This window comes from Biomphalaria glabrata, chromosome 4, assembly GCF_947242115.1.
Source record: "Biomphalaria glabrata chromosome 4, xgBioGlab47.1, whole genome shotgun sequence".
NCBI lineage: Eukaryota > Metazoa > Mollusca > Gastropoda > Planorbidae > Biomphalaria > Biomphalaria glabrata.
In genome coordinates, this window is record NC_074714.1 from 25,177,468 (window position 1) to 25,199,453 (window position 21,986).

General features: G+C 34.0%; 1 protein-coding gene across 2 annotated transcripts in view; it reads right to left on the reverse strand.

Annotated features, from left to right (window-relative positions):
• The window catches only part of LOC106078920 (inhibitor of growth protein 3-like), a 23,109-nt gene continuing 1,123 nt past the window's right edge, over window positions 1–21,986 (reverse strand). The window contains exons 2-11 of one of the 2 annotated variants that reach the window (XM_056026494.1): window positions 20,533–20,647; window positions 15,709–15,780; window positions 13,080–13,186; window positions 12,900–12,965; window positions 12,475–12,571; window positions 11,871–11,924; window positions 11,341–11,609; window positions 9,217–9,362; window positions 8,795–9,011; window positions 1–841 (exon numbers count right to left, since the gene is read on the reverse strand). In XM_056026494.1, the coding sequence (XP_055882469.1) occupies window positions 731–841; window positions 8,795–9,011; window positions 9,217–9,362; window positions 11,341–11,609; window positions 11,871–11,924; window positions 12,475–12,571; window positions 12,900–12,965; window positions 13,080–13,186; window positions 15,709–15,763 (1,122 nt within the window). In that variant the 5' untranslated portion in view covers window positions 15,764–15,780; window positions 20,533–20,647 and the 3' untranslated portion in view covers window positions 1–730. The remainder of the gene's footprint in view (window positions 842–8,794; window positions 9,012–9,216; window positions 9,363–11,340; window positions 11,610–11,870; window positions 11,925–12,474; window positions 12,572–12,899; window positions 12,966–13,079; window positions 13,187–15,708; window positions 15,781–20,532; window positions 20,648–21,986) is intronic. The other variant, XM_056026493.1, reaches the window with a different exon arrangement.

The window sequence follows — 21,986 nt, forward strand, 5'->3', positions numbered from 1 at the left end:
ACAGAAGAAAGAAATATATTTTACAAATGTACAGATCTATATTACAATATATCTATGATACAATCACTTGAATGACTTCATATACAAGCGCTGATTATGTATACAGTAAATTTAATTTATATACATGTAGGCTATACACTTTTTTTTTATGGACAACCTTTAAAACAGAAGTTAGCACCAGCATTAAACTATAACTAAAGTCCTAAAAAAAAGTTTCACTAGCTATATTTCATTCAACATTTTTCAATAATAGAAATAGTAAAATACATTGTGACCACTTTTTGCCAATTGAATTTGTTCCAGAAGTATTATTCTACTTAAATAAATGTAAATTCAAAGGTCAATCTTTGTTAAATGTTTAAATCAGCTTGACATGATTGGGGGGGGGGGGGTTCCAGATTTTTAACATCAGTACAACATGGGAATGAAACAATATTTTTGGGACTTTAATTTCTAACAGAACCCCAAAATATTTTGTTTATGATTTTTACTTTATCTTGTTTCAGTTGCTTTTAAAAAAGAAATACAAGTCGGCAACATCTGGTAACACTTCAAGTGCACCAAAATTTGTAATAAGAAATTTTTGATATACTGGTTAGGATAATAACAGAACATATCAGATGCAGTAATCTAAAGATACTAATAGAATATAGTATCTGAAAAACCCAGAGACTTTTGTTTAAAAATTAATTATCATATTTTAACATAAACACTAAACATTTACACCATATTATCGGCGCCCTCGTCTTTTCATTGCTGCTGTACATTGGGGGCAGTACCATTTTCCTTTAGGTGCTTGAGATAATCCAACGCATCCATAATGAAACCATTCAATGGGGCACTGAAAACATAATATATAAAAGAGATTAGAGAATCATAATATTAAAAAAACATTTAAAAAAAAGACAATACCTCCATTATACAACTTAAACCAAAATTAAATATAACAAGATTACAACGAGAGTTTGTGTTACACAAACTCAGAGGCGGCCCCTGTCGAAGTCGGATCCCTGTCGGATCTGCCTATTCGCAAAGAATATTCAAGAGGTTATTTAATTTTGATGGTCAAAAGTAATAATGTTTCAAAGATTCATTTGCCAATGTAAAAAATGTTTTTTATTTGTTTTACATGTTTCGGGTGTTCCTTCTAAGTTTAAAATAATTAACTTCTCGCTGGACGATGGAGGATGGCAACAAGCAGGGTATGAACCCTGCCTGGTCGTTCCTTCTGCATGCTGGACTGTCGTTCAGATTTATCGATGGTCCCTGGTTAAAACCCTGCATGCTCCCATCCCCCGTCGTCCTACGGGAGGTTTGGACTAGGAAGTAAACTATCTTCAACTCTGAAGGAACATCCAAAACATGTAAAACAAACAAACAACCCGGGACCGTAGAGATAATTAGTTCAGCATGCTAACAGCACGACCAGGCATTGCTCTTAACTTAATAATAAACTAATAGCCTATTATTGATAAAGAGATATATTACACATTGCGGCATGACATCTATCGGATATGTACAATAGGCCAATGTCAGACGAGCGATTTTAGATAATCTTTCAGCATTGATTTGTAATTAAAAAACAAAAAAAGAAAAGAACAGATATATCGTGCTTTTACTTCGATGTCTCAGCACAGTTAGGCCTATCAACAGAGACATCAGCATTTTTATTTCAATGGAACTAGAATGAGGATGTAGATCTACCTAAATTAAACTTCTGATTTAGCACTCTTAAGATCTATATCTACTAGATCTAGATCTAAAATATGAACTTGGAATAATATAGCTGTAATTTAGATAAGATTTGTGTAAAAAAAAATACCCTAGATAATCTATCAATAGACTGAATGCAACATTAAATTTAAAAATAGTATATTAGTTTTAGTATATTATAACATTGCAATATTATCAAAACGTTTGGAAATCAAAATCTACACTTTAAGTCTAGAAACTGAAATTCTACATCTTAATCTAGTCTATTTTAGTCTAAACTAGATCTAGAAATTCTAGGTCTAGACTCTAAAATAATTTTAATTAGAATATAAATCCAGATCTAGATATACTGTAATAAAAATCTAGATCTAGTTTAAAAAATCTAGATTAGATCTAAATCAAGATATCATTCCTTTTTTAAATGCGAGTCACATAACGAGGCTTAATAAACATTACTATACCGAGTTCTTTTTTCATTTCATTTGAAGAATTAATTCCATATAACGTCAAAGGGAAAAAAAACAACACTACGTCACGGCCTAGACTAAAAAAAACACCTTCATCAATACGAGCCATTTATTGACATTGGTGTACCGAGTGCGTTCTTTAAGCATTTCCTTTAAAGAATTCATTCCATATGACGTCAAAGGAAAAAAAAACACTACGTCACTCGGCCTAGCTAGACTAAAAATCGTCTTCATTAATGCGAGCAATTTATCGAGTGTTCATAGACATTGGTGCACCGAGTGTGTTCTTTTAGCATTTCCTATAAAGAATTCATTCCATATGACGTCAAAGGAAAAAAAAAACACTACGTCACACGGCCTAGCTAGACTAAAAATCGCCTTCATCAATACAAGCCATTTATTGAGTGTTTATAGACATTGGTGCACCGAGTGCGTTCTTTTAGCATTTCATTTAAAAAATTCATTCCAAGTGACGTCAAAGGAAAAAAACACACTGTCACAAGGCTTAGTTAGACTAAAATATTTTTCATCAATACGAGCAATTTTTCGAGGGTTAATAGACATTGGTGCACAGAGTGCGTTCTTTTAGCATTACATTTAAAAAGTCCATTCATATGACGTCAAAGAAATAAAATTCCATTACCTCACAATAGGCTAGTACCGGTATCATAAAAAAATGTCTTTATTTACACGAGATATTTAACGAGGGGTTCATAGACATTGGTGCACTGAGTTCTAATAGAATTTATTAAAAGAGGACCAAAGCCGCATTGTTTTTGCGTTTTTGTCTGTCAGTCGGTTTGTCCGTTATCTTAATATAAAAAAACAACAACAACTAAAAGCTATTAAAAATTGATTAACCTTTATTTTACGTTTCAAAACATCGCAATAATTTTAGGTATGAACACAATTGATTTAAGTTTATATAATAGATTGTTCCGGATATTTGTATAAATAGTAAAAGAAAAAGAGAATTCCAGATAAATGTAATACCGTTAATTAAATTTGTTGGATGGTCTCGTATAAAAATAAGAAGAACTACAGCCTTGTGGAGAGATATTCATACCATACTTTGGTGTTTGGATGTTGTTTTCTTTAAAAATCGGAACATAATATTAACGATAATTAGATTTTTTTTATGTTTTAGGTAGAAAATTAATTGTACTGTAAGAGAGAAGTGACTTAAAATATTTTTCATAAAAATCCGGAATAACATTATTTCGTAAATGAGAAGATTATTTGTTTATTAATTAGAAGAGGGAGTTATTTGGCGTTAGTAGATTTTAAATAAATTCGGAAATTTCTGGCGACGATTTGTAAGAAAATGTAAGTAATGTAAGTCGATTTCTTTTCAAAACAAAATCCGGAACATTCTTTATCGATTACAAAACTTTTATGTTATGTTTCAGCAAGAAAATTAAATGTCTAAAAAGTGATTTTCAGTAATCAATTCTAGTAAATTACTTTTTTTAAAAAGCCCTGAACAACCTATTGTCGATATTTAAAAAATTTGTTTAAAGATGAAAATACGGAACAATTTGATATCGATAATCAAATTATAGTGACGCATTGTCAAATAATATACGTGTAATATTAGTCAATTATGCCATTTCAAACAATCATTAGGCATAATTCATTTTTTATAAAACAATATCCGGAACATTTTTACACTTAATGAAATATAAGTCAGTATAGAGATTTTGATTTAGCATTAATATGCTATTTACATAAAAAACGGAACAACATATTATTGATAATGTGTTTTTGCAACGTTTAAGCATGGAAATTGAATGTAAACAAACATTTGTTGGAGTTGATTAGTATTGCACAAAAAAAATCCAGAACAATCAATTTTAGATACTTAAAACTATTGAGATGTTACGGGAGGAACATTAAAGGGTAAATCAGATTTTCAATAGCTTTTAGAGTTTTTTTTTTTTTATCTAATCGTGACGGACAGACCTACCGACAGACAAAACGCACAAAATTAAACCTTTTTTATTCTGATGAGGGCACTAAACAAAAAATAAATAAAATCTGATTTTTTTAAAAAGTTCAAGAAATTAGTTTAGCACCATGTCAAGGCTGGGCTTTACGCTACTACACGAAAGTCCTGCATAAAAAGTCCATTTTAAAAAATGTGCATGATATTTACATACAAAGTGCATTCTTAGCCTTTATAAACAAACAGAAATGTTTTCTTTTAATTTTAGCAGCTAGTTGACCAGAAAAAACACCTTTAATTAATATTTATATTTGTTGTAAACATTTCTAGTACATTTTATAAAAATATTTGACTTAGTGATACTGAAAATACACAAAAGTTGTCCATCTTTGTTAGCATACATTGCCTCCCTTACATTTACGTTATTGTTTTAGAATTGGTGTATTTTTATGAAAAAATCGCTTGCATAATTAATTTTATAAATTAAACGGTTTGCTTTTAGAAAACCAAAAGTAGCTGATGCACCTAAACTTTTCAAGCCGCATTTAATGGTGAAATAATATTTTTCAAATCTTTTCTAGCTTTCGAGATCTGAGTGTGACAGACGGACATTTTGCACAAACCTAATAGCGGCTTTTTCCCCTTACGGGGGCTGCTAAAAAGAAATTATAAATTGAATTTTTTAAAGGTCAGGCAGGGTATCAAACTCGTTCTTTTTAACTATAATTTAATTTAACTATACATTGAATATAAAAAAGAAATTAAAAAATAAACATTTTTTAGGTAAAGCAGGTTCTTTGGCACCATCAGCTTGATGAAACTACATCTCAATCCATTAGGACAGAATCATTGTTGTAATATTTATTGGCACTTTCATTATATGGACATATATATATATATATATCCTCCTTTGTGGCCAAAGATGAGCACATTTCTCATTTCCTATGGACTCAAGATGACTTTAAAGTCCTATCCTTGCTTTAAAAAGCCGGCCGCATACGTGGCATTGGTGGGTTGGGTCAGTTGCAGATAGGCCTGCTTCTTCTCTCAGCTTTTTATTGGTTCGGCGCTCTTTCACCCTGGCCACTCTTCTTGCTTCAAATCTTGAGACTCACAGCTTTACACCATGAGAAGCGATCGAGAGCTAGTGCTTCCCAGCCGTGAATGTCGATATTGCATTCCTTGAAGGAGCTCTTGAGAGTGTCTTTGTAGCGCTTGTATTGGCCTCCCAGGGAGCGCTTTCCTGCACACAACTCCCCATACAGAAGTCGTTTGGGAAGGCGATAGTCTGGTATGCGGACTACATGTCCCGCCCATTGATGTTGGGACCTTTTTACTGTCGCATTGATACTGTTCAAGTTGGAAAGCTATTTTTGCCAATCCAGAAGAACGTGTAGCCTGCGCCACTTCTGTTATCTGTCCTTCTTCTGCAAGTTGCGTTTCACTCAAGGCAGCAATATCTACATTCTCTTGCCACAAGAACAGTACGATGTTCATGGTAGTTTGATTCAGCACGGTCAAGTAGAGTGCAACATTCCAGGCGCAGAGTGTGAGTTCATGTGTTTTGATTTGTTTTTTCTTGAGGTTTGTGTTTGATTTGTTTCTCTCGCATTAGTGGGATCCCAGCCAGTTGCGGGAGACTGGCCAGGGTCATGGGGGACAGGCAATGTTTAGGGCACCTTTTGTAGCCTCTTCCTCATGCTTGGGAGGTAAGCAGTGCATTCCTAAAAAGGGCTGCTTAGACGCTCAGACAGCTGCAGAGTTCCAGTGCTATCCCAGTCACTGGCAAGCGACCACATGGTCTGGGTCGCCTACGTTTAGGTTTGTAGCTATGGCTGCCAGTGTATCCACACCTGCCATTTTGCCATTTGCTTTTTGATTGATGAACATGGGAGATGAGAATGTGGCTTGCATGATAAAAATGTATTAATGTGAGGGAGATTTGCACTGCATAAGCCTCACACTCTCACCCCTTGCCACCTGAATCCAGTGGCAGAACAGGTACCCCGCGAAAAAAAAAAAAAATATGTGTGTGTGTGTGTACATAATTAATTTTTATTACACTCTGACCCTTTCGGAAGACGTTTATTGTGCACTGGAATAAGTTCCTCATGGAATTAGTGGAAAACTTCTAGACTCCCCGCCCTTGCTAGCAAGGGGGTCTGGAGGAGCTCACAGCCCCGCCGCCAAGCACTATTTCTGGTATTGAAAGCCAACAAAATGCATATTCTGAGGCATCTACAGTGCATTATCTTGCTATTAAAAAGTTTTATTTCAAAAACCTAATGTGCTATTCTTACTGACTTAGACCCTCCCACGCCATTCGGCGCATTTGCCGGCAAGCTGTTTCCACAAAAATCTGTCACTGGCAATGTCCGAAGCCTCTTCCCACCTGTTCTGAGGATCTCAATAAAAGTGTGGCGCCAAGTTGTACTAGTATGTCATTGCAACTCTTATTATGCTTAATTCATTTTGTCGGAGAACATGTCCCGCAAAACCTCATGGGACGCTCTGTCACAACCTTACTAAGGGTTCGACTCCCAGTTCGGCATATGATTTCTTGATTTAGACCCGATCTCTATAACTGACTCCTAAAATCTGTCTTAGCCATCTTTGTTGAGCCACATTTAGTGTTTTTCAATTTCGGCAGATGACTATTAACACTTTATTAATGGAGCCCAGCCACTGGTAGAAATTTGTAACCTCTCTTGACTACGCTCTTGGAATTACATGTCTGTATTTCGCTTTAGATTTTATATCGAAAAGGGAAGTTTTATCGTCAAATCATCTATTGAGGGGTTTTAACCTAAAAAATCTCTGGAGTTTTTTTTTTTTGTGTTTTTTAATTCAAAACCCCATTTAGCTACGGTCATAGATTTTGGTGACTGTAGTTTGCTTTAGAATAATATTGAAGAGAGAGGTTTTCAACTCAAAACGCTCTGTAGGGGAATTTTAAACTCAAAACAATCTGGAGGGGTTTCAAATTAAAAAAAAAGCCATCTGGAGGAGGGGGATTTAAACTCAAAACCCCTCATTAGCTTAGCTATGCTCAAAGAATTTTAGTGTGTAATTTGCTTTTTTTATATTGAAGAGGAATTTTTTTAGCATCAAAACCCTCTGAAGGAAGATTAAAACTCAAAACCCCCTATGGCTACGCTCATAGCATTTTTAGTGCGTAATTTGCTTTTTTTTTTTAATATTGAAGAGGTATTTTTCAGCTTCAAACCCCGCTGGCAGGGGGTTTTAAACTCAAAATCCCTTTGGCTACGCTCATAGAATTTTGAGTGTGTAATTTGCTTTTTTTAAATTGAGATGGGGTTTATCGTAATTTTTGGAGGGGGTTTTAAAGTCAAAATCTTCCTTAGCTGTTTTCTTGGAATTTGGGGATTGTCGTTTGCCATTTTTTTTAGTTTTGTTTACAGAAGAGGGGGATTGAACTGCAAAATCCCTGGTAGGGGGTTTTAAACTCAAAACCACCTGATAGGGTTCTTTTTTAATCTCAAAACTTCCTGGTAGGGGGTTTTAAACTCAAAACCTCCTGGCTGTGCTGTGGTAAGTGATGATTTAGTATTAAAATCTCACCTAAAATAAACAAAATGAATGCAAAAAATCAGTCACTGAATTCCGTTCCCCCCCCCTCCTGTGTGTGTGTGTGGGCATCAACCCCCCGGCTACGCCCATGATCTGTACACTACGGTTGACTACACCATGTTTTTTTATATTTTTTTCCCTCTTAATAACTAATGAATGTTAGATAACCCCGCCCTATTCAATAACTAATGAATGTTAGATAACCCCGCCCTATTCAATAACTAATGAATGTTAGATAACCCCGCCCTATTCAATAACTAATGAATGTTAGATAACCCCGCCCTATTCAATAACTAATGAATGTTAGATAGCCCCGCCCCATTCCCCCCTGAGAACAAATCTTGTTTAAGCGCATGTATAGATCTACTACACTTTATACTATTCCAATGATAGACCTTTAGATCTAGACTTAGAAGACGATGCGCAAAATTTTCCTGACTATTAATTTATTTAACTCTTGAATCAATCAGGCCTTACATTTAGAAATTCCCAAAAGCGATAGTGCCCTTCTTATTTGAATAAATCATTGTTTTATTTAACAAGGGCATCTTATTTCTGTTGTGAGTGTTATTTATACTTATACTCAGGATTTGTGACTTACTATATTTAAAATTAACAGCATCTCAAGTCATATCAGCCTCACAACCTTTTCAACGAAAGTAACCTCTCAACACCATGTTGATCTAGGTCTGCTTAATCACGATTTGGTTTTTCAAAAAAATGGAACTCAGCTTTATAGTTTTAAGATTTTCTTCAAAGAAAGCTACCTTCTTTTTATTCAAACAGTTCATAAGCTATTTCTATACTAAATGAAGAAGTCTCAAAGCTCATTATTATCTTAATCAACTAACCTTTTAAAAACCAACTCTCAAATACAAGACTGCATTATTGTAATTCATAAGCTAGTTAATTAAGAACTTTAAAATATGTTGTTACAAAAAGTTACTGGTCACAAAAACTGAGCTTCACTAAGATTTTTAACAATCAATTTGATGCTTTATCCTTGCTTCAGAGATGACCACCCACTAAAGCATAACATAAACTTATTGGTTTTGAAATGTGCTAAAGAATAGCTTACATCATTATTATCACATCCAACCATTTCACCATAAGACACCTGGTTACATAGACAATATCTTGGCTCATTAGGATCAGCAGTCCATTCATCCACCTGTACATCTGTGGACATTTCTTCCGTTTCTGTTACCCGAGGGGTAGATGGCTGGGATGCATTAGCGCTTGTTGTGGAATGTTGTTGCTGGGCCGCAGCTAATGCTGCTGCTTTAGTGGTTTGTCTAAAAAAATTAACACAAATTTTTCATCAGTTTTTCATTCAATTGGGTAACTACATACTTTGAATTTTTTTTTAATAGAACAAAAATTGTAGCAATGCATTCATCCATTTTAAAATGAGTATATTATATTTTGCAAGTTTATGTAAAAATGATTGGTTTGAAAAATGAAAAAAATCTGAATCTAATGTCAAACAAAAAAGCCTACTTTTTTGTTCTTTGAGATCTTGGCTCTGGAGTAGTGGGGGCAGACTGTGTAACATTTAAACTGATATCTTTAGGTAAAACTGCTGGGTTCTTGCTCATAAGGTCATAGCTGGCTTTCATACTAGATGTACGACGACCCTGAGATAACTAATGACAAAAACAAATTTGGATAAAGATGTGCAAGTCTTATATAAATGTATTCATTCTAATTTCCATCATTGGATAAAGATGTGCAAGTCTTATATGAATGTATTCATTATAATTTCCATCATTGGATAAAGATGTGTAAGTCTTATATAATAATAATAATAATAATAATCTTTATTATCCGTAAGGAAATTTGTCTTACAATTTGTGCATTACACCAAACAAAAAACATTATAACTATAAGAAACCAAAGTGTACATTCACACCAGACTCACTCATAATTTACATGTGACAAAGTTTATACCAGATTGTTCTTATTTAATGATTTGATTGCCAGGGGAACAAAAGAGTGTTTGTGTCTGTTTGTCTTTGCTATCTGTGTCTTGTATCTCTTTTGTGATGGTAAAATCACAAAATCCTGACACAAAGGGTGATTCTTTATTTCGAAGATCTTGTTAGTTTTTTTAGAGATGTTTGTCTCAAACAACTGCCCAAATGGGGTTTGTTTTTTGCCAATGATTTTGCCAGCAGCATTTAGGATTCTATAAAGTTTATTTTTATTTTTAATGCTCAGATTGCCATACCAGGCAGTGATATTGAAACTTAAAATATTGCAGATGTGAGCGTGATAAAACATAGCCAAGGCCTTTTCGCTAACATTAAACGAGGACAGTTTTCTTAGTAGTCGTAATCTTTGCTGCCCTTTTTTGCTGATATAATCAGTATTTGCAGTAAAATTTAGTTTATTGTCTAGGATAGTATCCAGGTATTTAAAGGTTTGCACAATTTCAATAGTCTCTCCAGCTACAGAAACAATATCATTTTCCTTCTTGTCCTTACGAAAATCGATTATCATTTCTTTGTTTTTTTTTACATTTAATAATAAAAAATTATCTTTACAGTATTTTTCAATGTGTTCTATTTCTTTGAATGTATTCATTCTAATTTCCATCATTGGATAAAGATGTGTAAGTCTTACATGAATGTATTCATTCTACTTTCCATCATTGGATAAATATGTGTAAGTCTTATATGAATGTATTCATTCTAATTTCCATCATTGGATAAAGATGTGCAAGTCTTATATGAATGTATTCATTCTAATTTCCACCATTGGATAAAGATGTGTAAGTCTTATACCTAAAGCCATTTACTTTTCACTATTCACCTTCACTTGCTACAGATGAATAAGAAGATTGGAGGACAATGTTTTGGAAAATGCAACAACACAGCCAAATAAACACAAATGATCCACAAATGTTCCCTTGACATTACCCTAGCTCTTGGATGTTTTAAAATGTCTTGGTGCTAAGGCACATTTTTAAGGAGCACTACACTATTTAGTAATCATAATAGAAATCTGGACACTTTAATCCCTGCCCTTTAATTACAAATCAATTTTTGCCATAAATAGCACTTAGTTTTTAACTTTGCATTTAGTTTAGATAAAATGCCAGTTATTAAGAAAAAGTAAAAAACTAAAACAAATAAAAACTACATGGTAAAAAAAAATGTCGGGAAAATGTAGTACTTTTTGTTAGAAAAATTGATCAGAAGAAATTTTCTGAATTCCGAAAATTTTCTGACAATTCCCATCACTGTAAGAAGCTTGATGTGCCTGATGCTGAAGCATGCAAGACTGAAGAACAAGGATCAGACAAGAAACAGTAACAATAAATCACAATCTGTCGACAACAGTCAGAGTGATGAGAACCAAGCCATTATTATTGCTTTCTCCACTATTTTTATCCCCCCAGCCCTTTTCTTTTACATTTAATAAATTGCATTTCATAAGAAAGTAACTTAATGGATTATCACCTATGTACTTATTTTCTCTACCGTAACAAAGTTAGAAGCCACTTCAAAATATCCAGCATTACAATGGGTTAGGAAATACAGTATACACATTGATTTTTATCCAGTAGATAATCCCTAAAAGTCACTGACAAAGGTAACACTAACAAATTTAACAACTGACCTGTTGTGTTGCAGCTATGGCTTGTGAAGCAGCTGCTGCTATAGCTGGATTGCCAGCTCCTATATTGCCCAGTGTATATGAGATACCACTGGCATTGGATGAGTTTGAGCTAAACATTTTTACTGCAGGTGAACTAGATGTGGAGCTAGGTCGCCTCTGACCAAATGATTCTCTCACGACATCATTGGCCAGATTAGACAAAACCTCAGTGGCAAGTTTTTTTTCTGTGTGATTTGAGAAAGACGATTGGTTATGTGTAAGTCGTCGCTCTGAAACAAAAACAAAGCATTATTCATTGCTTTTAAGGCTATAAAAAGAATCTGAGGAAGTTGTCATGGCTTTCAAAATATTAACAAGCTTGACCATTGGTTTATTTGAATTTGAGAAAGTAGGATTTACAAAGATGTAATTTACCCTCATATGTACAATAAAATAATACCCCCCCTTCCCCCACAAAAAAAAAACAAACAAACAACAAAAAACAACTCACTACAGTTTAGGAAAAACAAAACAAAGAACATTATACTCACTTTCTGATTTATGATTAGTCAGACTAGGAGGAGGCTTGTCCAGTTCTAATGAACCTGTTTACAATATTAAAACAATAATTGATACAAAACATCTTCTTAATGATGTTAAGACCATCCTATTTATATCTAATTAGAATAGCAGATTGTAAGAAAATAAAAAAAAAAAAAAAAAAAAAAAAAAAAAAAAAAAAAAAAAAAAAGCTTATATTAAGTTTATCAATTAGTTTGTATCAGTCATGTAATTAAATTTGTAATAAGCCTCAGGCCACAATCTATAAAGATACAAGCTTTGTAAAAAGGTTGAACTGTAAAGTGGCACATTAATTTCTTTTTCAAAATTGAAGCTTGTAAAAGGATTGCTAAGAATGACAGCACTTCATGTTAACTTAATATATTTGTTTTATAAGTTCACAATAAAGAAAATGAATTGAAAAATGTTTGTAGAACTCTATATTAACTAAAGCTTGGCTTATGTTACCACAGAGCTGGATGGGGCTTTAGAAAACTTCAGACATTAGATAATATTACTTGAATAGCTCTACAAAATAAAACTATGTCTAATGTAAATATGTCAGATTGTATATCTAATATAAACACACATTACGTTTTTCTAACACTTCTGTGATTCCTGCATTGTCTGCTTCAAGTTCCATTTTAAATTTGGAAAGTTCTTGATCAAGTCTTCTGGAATGCCTATCAACCTGTAAGATGAGCATAACAGCCTACATTTTTCAATCCATTCAGTGTAATCAAGACTAAAGTACATCTGCATTATATTAGTAACAGAAAAGACAGATCTGATATAAATGTTTCAGACCAGATTAATAATGGCCAATATCAGCTAACAAAATAGTCAAATGTATCTTATCTTATCTTATATAATACAGACGTTACTTCAAAAAAGAAGATGATTACGTCCTACGCGTCATGCATTTAGTCATGCATATTAACCAATGACTTAAATTCTGCCAAGTCACTGGTTTTCCTGACTAGCTCATGCAACCCATTCCATGCTCTAATAGTACTAACCAGATCATAAATGTGATTAGCAAGTTGCACTTTTTCATCTGTATCTTCCAAAGCTTTATAATATTCCTGAAAATATGCAATGAATTGTCATCTTCAACTTATAAGTTAATTTGTAAATATCTTTAGATCAATCTAAAAATTATGATCATCTCTCAAGCAAAGTAAAACAATTCTGAATACCTCTTTGATCTTTTTGAACTGCTCTTCCCTCCACTCTTTTTTGACTGATGGTTGCATACACTTCTTGAAAAATGTTTTGACTGTTTCATTTAAAGTATCCAAAGTATCTAGACAAAAAAAAAAACACAAAAAAAAAACAAGGTTACAAAGACAGTTTGTGTGGAAACAAAAACTGAAAATCTGCCCCCGAAATGATCCACCCAGGCAGGTAAAAAGGCAGGTTTCAGTATTATCAGAATGAAATTCTATCAAAGACAAATGACAAAGAAGAATGGAGAAAAAAGGTTTTACAGATTTTGTGTGGTGCCCCAACAGACCAAAGAATAGGTGAAAGTGAATGTGGAGTTAGATGTCAGTCTGGCCTAACTGATGACTTATAATGAATATCTAATTAATCTAATTGTTTTGTAAAGGGTCAATGTCTTATTCCTCAAGAAAAAAAAAAAAAATTCCGTAAAAAAAAAAATAAAAAAAAAAAATTTTCTTTGGTTAAGTGTTATATAGTATTCGTGCAGCACTACAGTTCGATAATATATTTTTTTGACAAAATCTACAACTGTTTGCATAAATGTGTTAAAAATATGGTAAATAGCTATCTCCCCTAATAAAGAGCCTCCCCTGTTTGTTACTATTAATAGTGAATAGTTGTAAAAGTGGTGTATTTTTATGAAAAAACTGCTTGCATAAGTGATTTAAGAAATTAGATTTTTCGCTTTCAGAAAAGAAAAAAGTAGCCGTTGCATCAGAACTTTAAATGGTGTAATATATTATGATGTCGGATTTTCACTAACTTTTCTAGTTTACAAAAGCTAAACGGGACAGACAATCCACACAAAACTAATAGCATCTTTTCCCATTCGGGAGCTGCTAAAAAAGTGGGATTATATGCGACACAATGAGAGGAGGTAGGACCAAGTCTAGAGCTGATGAAGATGCTGTGCTCTAGGCAGACAATGTTTTATGTATGTGTGATATTTCCATGTCAACAAACATCTATATCTCATTGAGATGCCTCCCTTCAGTTATTACACTATTATGATAGACCTATAGATTAATTAATTTATTAAACTCTATAATGAATAGAGCCTACATGCAGAAATACATGAAGGCATCTAGTCCTCTAGCAAAATAAAAAAAAATGTTTATACTGAAAAATTATAAGGGTCAAACTAGAGTTTTCCCCAATGTGACCAACAAGCTAGTAATTCTTTTCCCAACAATATACATTAACTGTCAAATTTCTAGGAAAATCTTTAGAGCCATTTTTAAGAACCCTTTTAACCCATGAGGTTTCATTAGGATCCAGTTTCCATGAATGTGATTTTAAAAGTGACAGCAGGGCAGCATAGAAGGGATTTTTAACCTAGACAATGTCTTAGTTGATTTTAAACAAAAAGAAACCAAATATTTTTAAAAACATGTTATTATGTCAAATAAATATAATCATCTTAAATACCCAGATGAAACAGAACCTAAATTTTCTAATGTTCAGCTATAATTATAATTTAAGTTTCTATCAAGACACAGCAATACACATATCAGATTATTTTGAAATGTTAATGACAATTGCAATGATGGTGCCATGAAGTCAGCACAAAGACCAACTTCCAAAACCTCCAACCAATGACATCACCATTAGATTCAGTTCAAGTTAGTGCTACTCTTTAAGTCCTAGATAAACACTCAGTACATAATCTACTTCTGGGGGTTTAAGGATATGTTGAAATAAGTCATTGCCATGCTCTAGACTTGTGGGAAATCAAGGCATTCTATTCAGGTAGGCTCTGGTGGTAAAGAAAGATATTACAATCAACTGACTTAACTTTAACTGATTTTAACTCCCCGGTAGAGTGAGTGGCTGAACTGGATAGTCACAGTGTCTTGTGTTTGTCTAGAGCAAACATCTGGATTAGCTCTAAATGGAATGTATGCTTTCACCTGCTGAGTGAGTGATGCCTTAGCAAGCTTATATGCCATAAGATGGTAATCAGCCTCTTTTAATAACATTAGTTAATTTAAAGAATACTGCATCACATTATTAATGTCCCACCCACCATCAGAATTATAACCCTCAATTAGGCTATCAAGCCCCTTACCTATTGGACAGCATGTCTTTAGAGTCAGAAAAGCTATTAAAAACAATTGCTTGCAAGCCCAAGTGTCTTACACATGCTTAATACAAAGGAAAGATTTGATGACAATTTTAAATTGCTTTTTAAATTAAACTTCTTTAAACAACAGCCACCTGCTCCATCTAAATATGTCAAGTCGTCGCGAAGTGGGCGACTACTGTCAATCAAGACAAGAACAGAGCGGTACAAAAACTTGTTCGTAACTTACTCGGTCAGACTATATCAACACCACCCTTTGATCATGAAACATGAAAAGGACCAAGATGCCTGTCAGGTGTGTAGTGGCTGAATGAACTCTTTAAGTTGTGTCTGTTGTATTTATGTGTATGTTTCTGTTGTGTGTCTTTATATGAGAAAAGAGCCCTTGTAATAACAACAAATGTCCATAAGGATCAATCAAGCAGTCGCTTAGTCTTTCATTGAAGTCTTAAATGAAACATTGTGTAATAATCTTTTGAAATTATGTGACAATGACAAAAAAAAAAAAGTATACTAACTTGAAACCTGCAAATCCATTTCTCTCATTTCTGTTAACTTCTCCCTCATTTCCATGGGAAGATTCTCAATCACTGAATAGTTACAAAAGATTAATAACATTTGTAAGTTTAACAATCACTTTTAAAATAAAAGAAATATAAAAACATTTTTTGTTTAAAAAATAATTTTTTTTTTCATGGAAACAACTTTCTTTACCCACTCATTCACATGCCTGCTTGGGTATGAGATAGCTATGCCCATTGATTTATCCACAGACTTTGGATTGTTTATTATGGCAGTTACATCACCTCCTTTTCTTTTTTTTTTTTCAAGTTCAATAAACGGGTACATTTTAACAATCTCTCAAGCATACTTTTTAGCCCATGTATTATTGTATCTGTTACAATTAAATGAAACAGTCTGCTTTCTGTCTCTTTTCCTCTTTTTCTATCTCTGGAACTCCAATTTATTTTTGTTTTCATTTTAACCTGAAACATCATAATTTCTCTGACAAAAAAATTGTAACTTGATTAGGAAAGACCAGCTTTATAATGCACCCCTAACACATACACATGCTTTGGGCCCATTTGAAAAGCTCTCTGATAACAGTACTTTCAAATAGCATCAATATTTTAATTAAGTGTTAAAAATCCTGTTTTAAATTTTATGCAGATTGAATTACTAAAATTAAATTGTGTGAAAAAACAATTTAAAAATTATTATTTTTTTAAAATATAAAACGTTATCGCGAAAATAGGGATCTGAACTTTGCCCCACAGATGTAAAGTCTAATGCTCTACCGACTGAGCTAATCGAGTGTTATTAATATTAGTGGAAATTACACACAAAAAGTCAAGTGCTTAAAAACAATAGTATAATCTTTTACTTTTCAATATATCAGCTTTTAAAAAAACATGTTGGGTCAAAATTGAGTGTAAACCAATCGTTTTTGGTTAATTTTAATAGCTGCGGTTTCAATGATGAAAATATCTTAGTTGCCCTAGATCCAAGGTAAAAGATAAAAGGTTAAATTGTCATATATTTCATCCATGTCAAATTGTAGAATTAGTGATGAGTGATATGTCATTCAGAGCCCTTACAAATATATAATATGCCTACATATTTGTCAGGGTTCAAATTTATATATATATATATATGCTTGGCTCTTGTTCTTGTGTTTCTTAACTTGGCTCTCTAGGGTTTCACTTATACGAACAAATATTACTTGATTCTTAAATTCTTCAATACTCAATTACAATTATTTAATACTTGCTTAAGAGATCAGTCATTCTGTTAACAATGCACAGTCCCCCATATTTTAGCATTTCTGCTGATATCATGTCTAGTCCTGGTGCTTTGTTATTCTTTAGCACTGCAATGGCCATGGTAACCTCCTCAGCAGTTATTGGGTCTGTCTTGACCTTGAGATCATTGTCTGGAGAGGGGTCCTTGAATATGTAAGTTAGAATGACTGATCTCTTAAATCTCTGTTGGCGAACTTCAAAAGTCCCAGAGGACTGGCAAAAGGGAGTGATTGTAAAGCTTCCAAAAAAGGGCAACTTGGCAGACTGCAACAACTGGAGGGGCATTACTCTCCTCTCTGTCCCAGGCAAAGTTTTCAGCACTGTTTTGTTGAGACGGCTTCAACAGTCTGTAGATGAAAGGCTCAGAGAAGAACAAGCAGGTTTCCGAAGAGGCAGATCATGTACAGAGCAGATTTTTGTTTTATGAAATATCATAGAACAAAGTCTTGAGTACCAACAACGGCTAACATTCAGTTTCGTGGACTTCAAAAAAGCGTTTGATAGTGTCCACCGAGAATCACTATGGAAAATAGTTAGAGAATACGGTATCCCAGAAAAATTCGTCCAGATCCTACGACATCTTTACAGTCAGTCTAGTTGCTGCATTAAAACAGAAGAGGGAACAACAGAGTTTTTTACAATCGAGACAGGTGTGAGACAGGGGTGCATCTTATCTCCCTTCCTTTTCCTCCTAGCCATCGACTACATAATGAGGAGAGCAATGAACCAGACTGCCTTTGGTATTCCATGGCATGAACAACTCCGATTGACGGACTTGGACTTTGCTGATGATGTTGCACTACTCGGGGCTACAAATAAATGCATTCAAGAAATGACGGAGAGCCTGGACAGAGAGGCACCCAAAATTGGCCTCCGCATAAACTTGGATAAGACTAAAATTATGCGAGTGGTATATAAGGCAAAGGGTGTCCCTGTCAGACTTGGCGAGTCAAAGCTTGAAGAGCTGGACAAGTTCACGTACCTTGGCAGCATCAAAACAAATGATGGAGATGCTTACCATGATGTAGCGTGCTGAATAGGAAAGGCAGGGAGCATTTTCCAAAGGCTGCAGCCTATTTGGACTAGCCAAGCCATTGGACTCGAGACAAAAATACACCTTCTCAACACAATCATCATTCCAACTGCTACATATGCATGTGAGACGTGGAAGTCATCTGTCAAAATTGAGAAAAGACTAAATGTGGCTCAACAGAGATGGCTGAGACGGATTTTGGGAGTCAGTTACACAGACCGGATCTCAAACAAGGAAATCCTATGCCGAACTGGGAGTTGAACACTTAGTGAGGTTGTGACTGAGCGTCGCATGAGGTTTGTGGGACATGTTCTACGTCAAAATTAATTACGCACACCAAGAGTTGCGATAACATGGAAGCCAAAACGAGGAAAGCGCAAACAGGGATGCCCTCATACTACCTGGCGACACACCTTCATGGAGGACCTCAGAACAGTGTAAACCAGGTGGGAGGATGCTTCAGACATTGCCAGTGACAGATCATTATGGAGACAGCTTGTCGCCCAATGCGCCGAATGGCGCGGGAGGACCTAAGTCTAAGTCTATGTAATACTTGCTAAGTTACTCAAATAAGAACAGTTACCACTAGATACACATCAACTCCAACTCTAGATCTCCAAGAATATAACAATGATATTTTAATATCCAATATAGCTCAAATAATGCACAATAAATATTACTAAACAAACACCAGTCCAGGAAGCGACTATCCAACCTTCCTGGACCGGGAGCAAGACCTTACTGCATAACACACTCTCTCGCACATTCAAGGAAGACTTAATCACTCAGTTCACAACACGTGCAACACTTTGCATTCATAACAAGGGGATATAACAATCATACCAAAATAAACTAACATTCATTCTCGCCATACCTCCCCCTGACAATATTGTTATAACTCTGCCATGCGCACTGCCATCCAGGCTAGTACAGAGGTGCGCACTGTTATAGAATAGACTGGAAAGGATGTCAACATTAGAAAGGAGAACGATTTCCGCCCAAGGAGAGAGCCAATATGGAAAAACCGTGCTAAGAGAAGATGTTATTTTGTGTAACTGTGATGTCGTGTAAATAAACATCTATGTCTCGTTGAGTTGCCTCCCTTAAGTTATTACAATATATATATATGTATATACAGTGCTTTGTAAAAAAAAATAGGTGCCGGTGCTCAGTAGTTGATTGCCTAACTTTTAACTACTAAAACTTAATAACATACACGTTAAAATACAAGAAAAGTAATATTTTTTTCAAAAAGGTGCCGGTACACCGTAACAGTGCATACCGTCACAAAAACAGCCCTGCATATATATATATATATATATATATATATATATATATATATATATATAAAATAGTCTTTTGACAATTTTGTGCATAACACTATTTTTTTGGGTGGGAGGAAAATAAACTTAAGCATATGACTTTTTTTAAAGCTATATTTTTATGGCTGAGCTGTAGTATCTTTTCACATTTGGTATCAGATGGCAAATCTAGTTTAATTAAAAGTTTTAACAAATTTAAGGTAGATTCCATAGATTTAAAGACCAGAGTTCTTTGTTTTAAATCAGTTTTAAATGTATGCCACAGCCACTGGTTACTCACTGGTATATAACATCTATAGCCTAGATTCCTACATTGGCTAGATATACAAACTAAGAAAGATGGAGTATCTAGGCTGTTTAGTATAGATCTATATCAGGAGTGGGCAACCTTTTCATATTGAGGGCCGCATTACAACTTTGGGAAGGGGGCACACACACACACATATATATATATATATATACACACACACAGTGCTTTTTTGTGATGATACGCACTGGTACGGTCTGGGGAAAAAATACTACTTTTCTTGTCTTTTAACGTTTATTAATTATGTCTTTTAATTCACTGTATTTTTTACACTCCCAGTTGAGGGATTACAACAAGAGTTAGCAATTTCTGAAAATATTTTTAAGAATATTTTTTAAAATTTTGTTATCATCTGTTTACATTTCACCACAAAAGTAAAGTTGTACTTAAAGTGTTTAACTGTTTACACTCTTGCATTATGTTCCAGAACTGTGGAACTAGCTTTCTAGTTATCCTCATGACTGCTTTCAAATTACAGACAGTCAGCATCGACCTGTTCTTACACTTGTCCTTGTTTATTTTCAAAAAGAAAATGCTTGTTCTCAGATATATGTGGACCTAATAATGTGAAAGTTTAGCAGCCAAGTTTTTTTAAGTGTGGAAATGCAGCTTTTGGTAAAACCAATAAAACTTCCATGGAATAACTGAATTGAACTTCTCTTTCAGGTCATGATTTGCTAGGAGTTTTGTCCTCTAGAGCTGAATCAGCTTCTGCACTAAATTGTGAGCTGCTCTGAGGGTATTAAAAACTAATTCCAAGTTCTTGATGTCTTAAAATTTGCTTTCAAATTCTACAGTCAAAGAATTAAAATAAATAAGTCTTGTACTTTTCAACCATTACACTAGAAATAGATTCAGCAAAAGGAAAATGACAAAACCTGTTTTTACTTGCTTGCCTGGAGAAATGGGAAAGCTTTGTTTGCATAGATTTCACATGCACATACATTTCCTCTGTAACACTTGTAATGATAAACATGAAGTCTGTCTTTCATTCTTCATTAGAAATATTAGTAACAAAGTTATGGTCAATGTCCTTCAAGGAACATAACATTATCTTCTTTGAGATCCTTTATTCTTCTCAATATCTAAGCCACTGGCCATCGAAATATTTTCTTTCCAAATCTTCTACTTCTTAGAACTGCCTGTGGTTGAAGACCAGTAGCAGTCAGTAGCTAGATTGCTAGATTATCTACAGTTAATATTATTTATACTTGTACACTCTGTACAGATGAGACAATGTCACAATAAAAAGCCCAAACATGATCATACCAAATATTGAATATGATCTAAAATCTAGATTCTAGGTCTAGATCCTAAAGAGAAAACATACTGCTGTATATTATAATCTAGACTTAGACTCTAGATTAGATCTAACTTACCCATCACAAATGGAAGTTCTCAATCAGACACAGCAGAAATAAATACCTATCACTGTTATAAAATAAACCACTTAGACAAACATAATGTCCTCACACCATACCAACATGGCTTTAGGAAATATAGATCATGTGAAACACAACTAATAGGACTAATTGATGATTTTTCAAAAGGTTTAGATAATAGTGAACAAATAGATGCTATCTTACTAGATTTTTCTAAGGCTTTTGACAAAGTTCACCACCATAGTTTGCTTAAAAAATTAAAATATTTCGGCATTAATGGTCCACTGCATCAGTGGATTAAAGACTTTCTGATAGGGAGAGAACAAACTGTAATAATAAATGGCTCTAAATCAACACCGATAACAGTAAACTCAGGTGTACCTCAAGGTACAGTCTTGGGTCCACTACTATTTTTAATTTACATAAATGATTTACCAAATTGCATTAGTTCAGGAACAAAAGTCAGATTATTTGCAGACGATTGCATAATATATAGAACAATAAAAACAACACAAGACACAGATATTTTACAAAGAGAATTAGATGAATTACAGAAATGGGAATCAAATTGGAGCATGTCTTTCCACCCAGAAAAATGTCAGTTGTTAAGAGTAACAAAAAAACTAAAACAAATTAATTCCACTTATCTTATTCATGGCAAACCAGTATCACAGACTAAAAACGCAAAATACCTAGGTGTTATAATAAATGAAAAACTATCATGGAATCCACATATTGATGAAACTACAAAAAAATCAAACAAAGCATTAGGATTTATTAAAAGAAATTTCTATAAATCAAATAAGAACATAAAACTAAAATGTTACTTAACCTTGGTTAGGCCAATAATAGAATATGCATCCTCCGTTTGGGACCCCTCAACTCAAGAAAACATTAAGAAACTGGAACAGACACAAAATAGAGCAGTGAGATTCATAACAAACGAATAT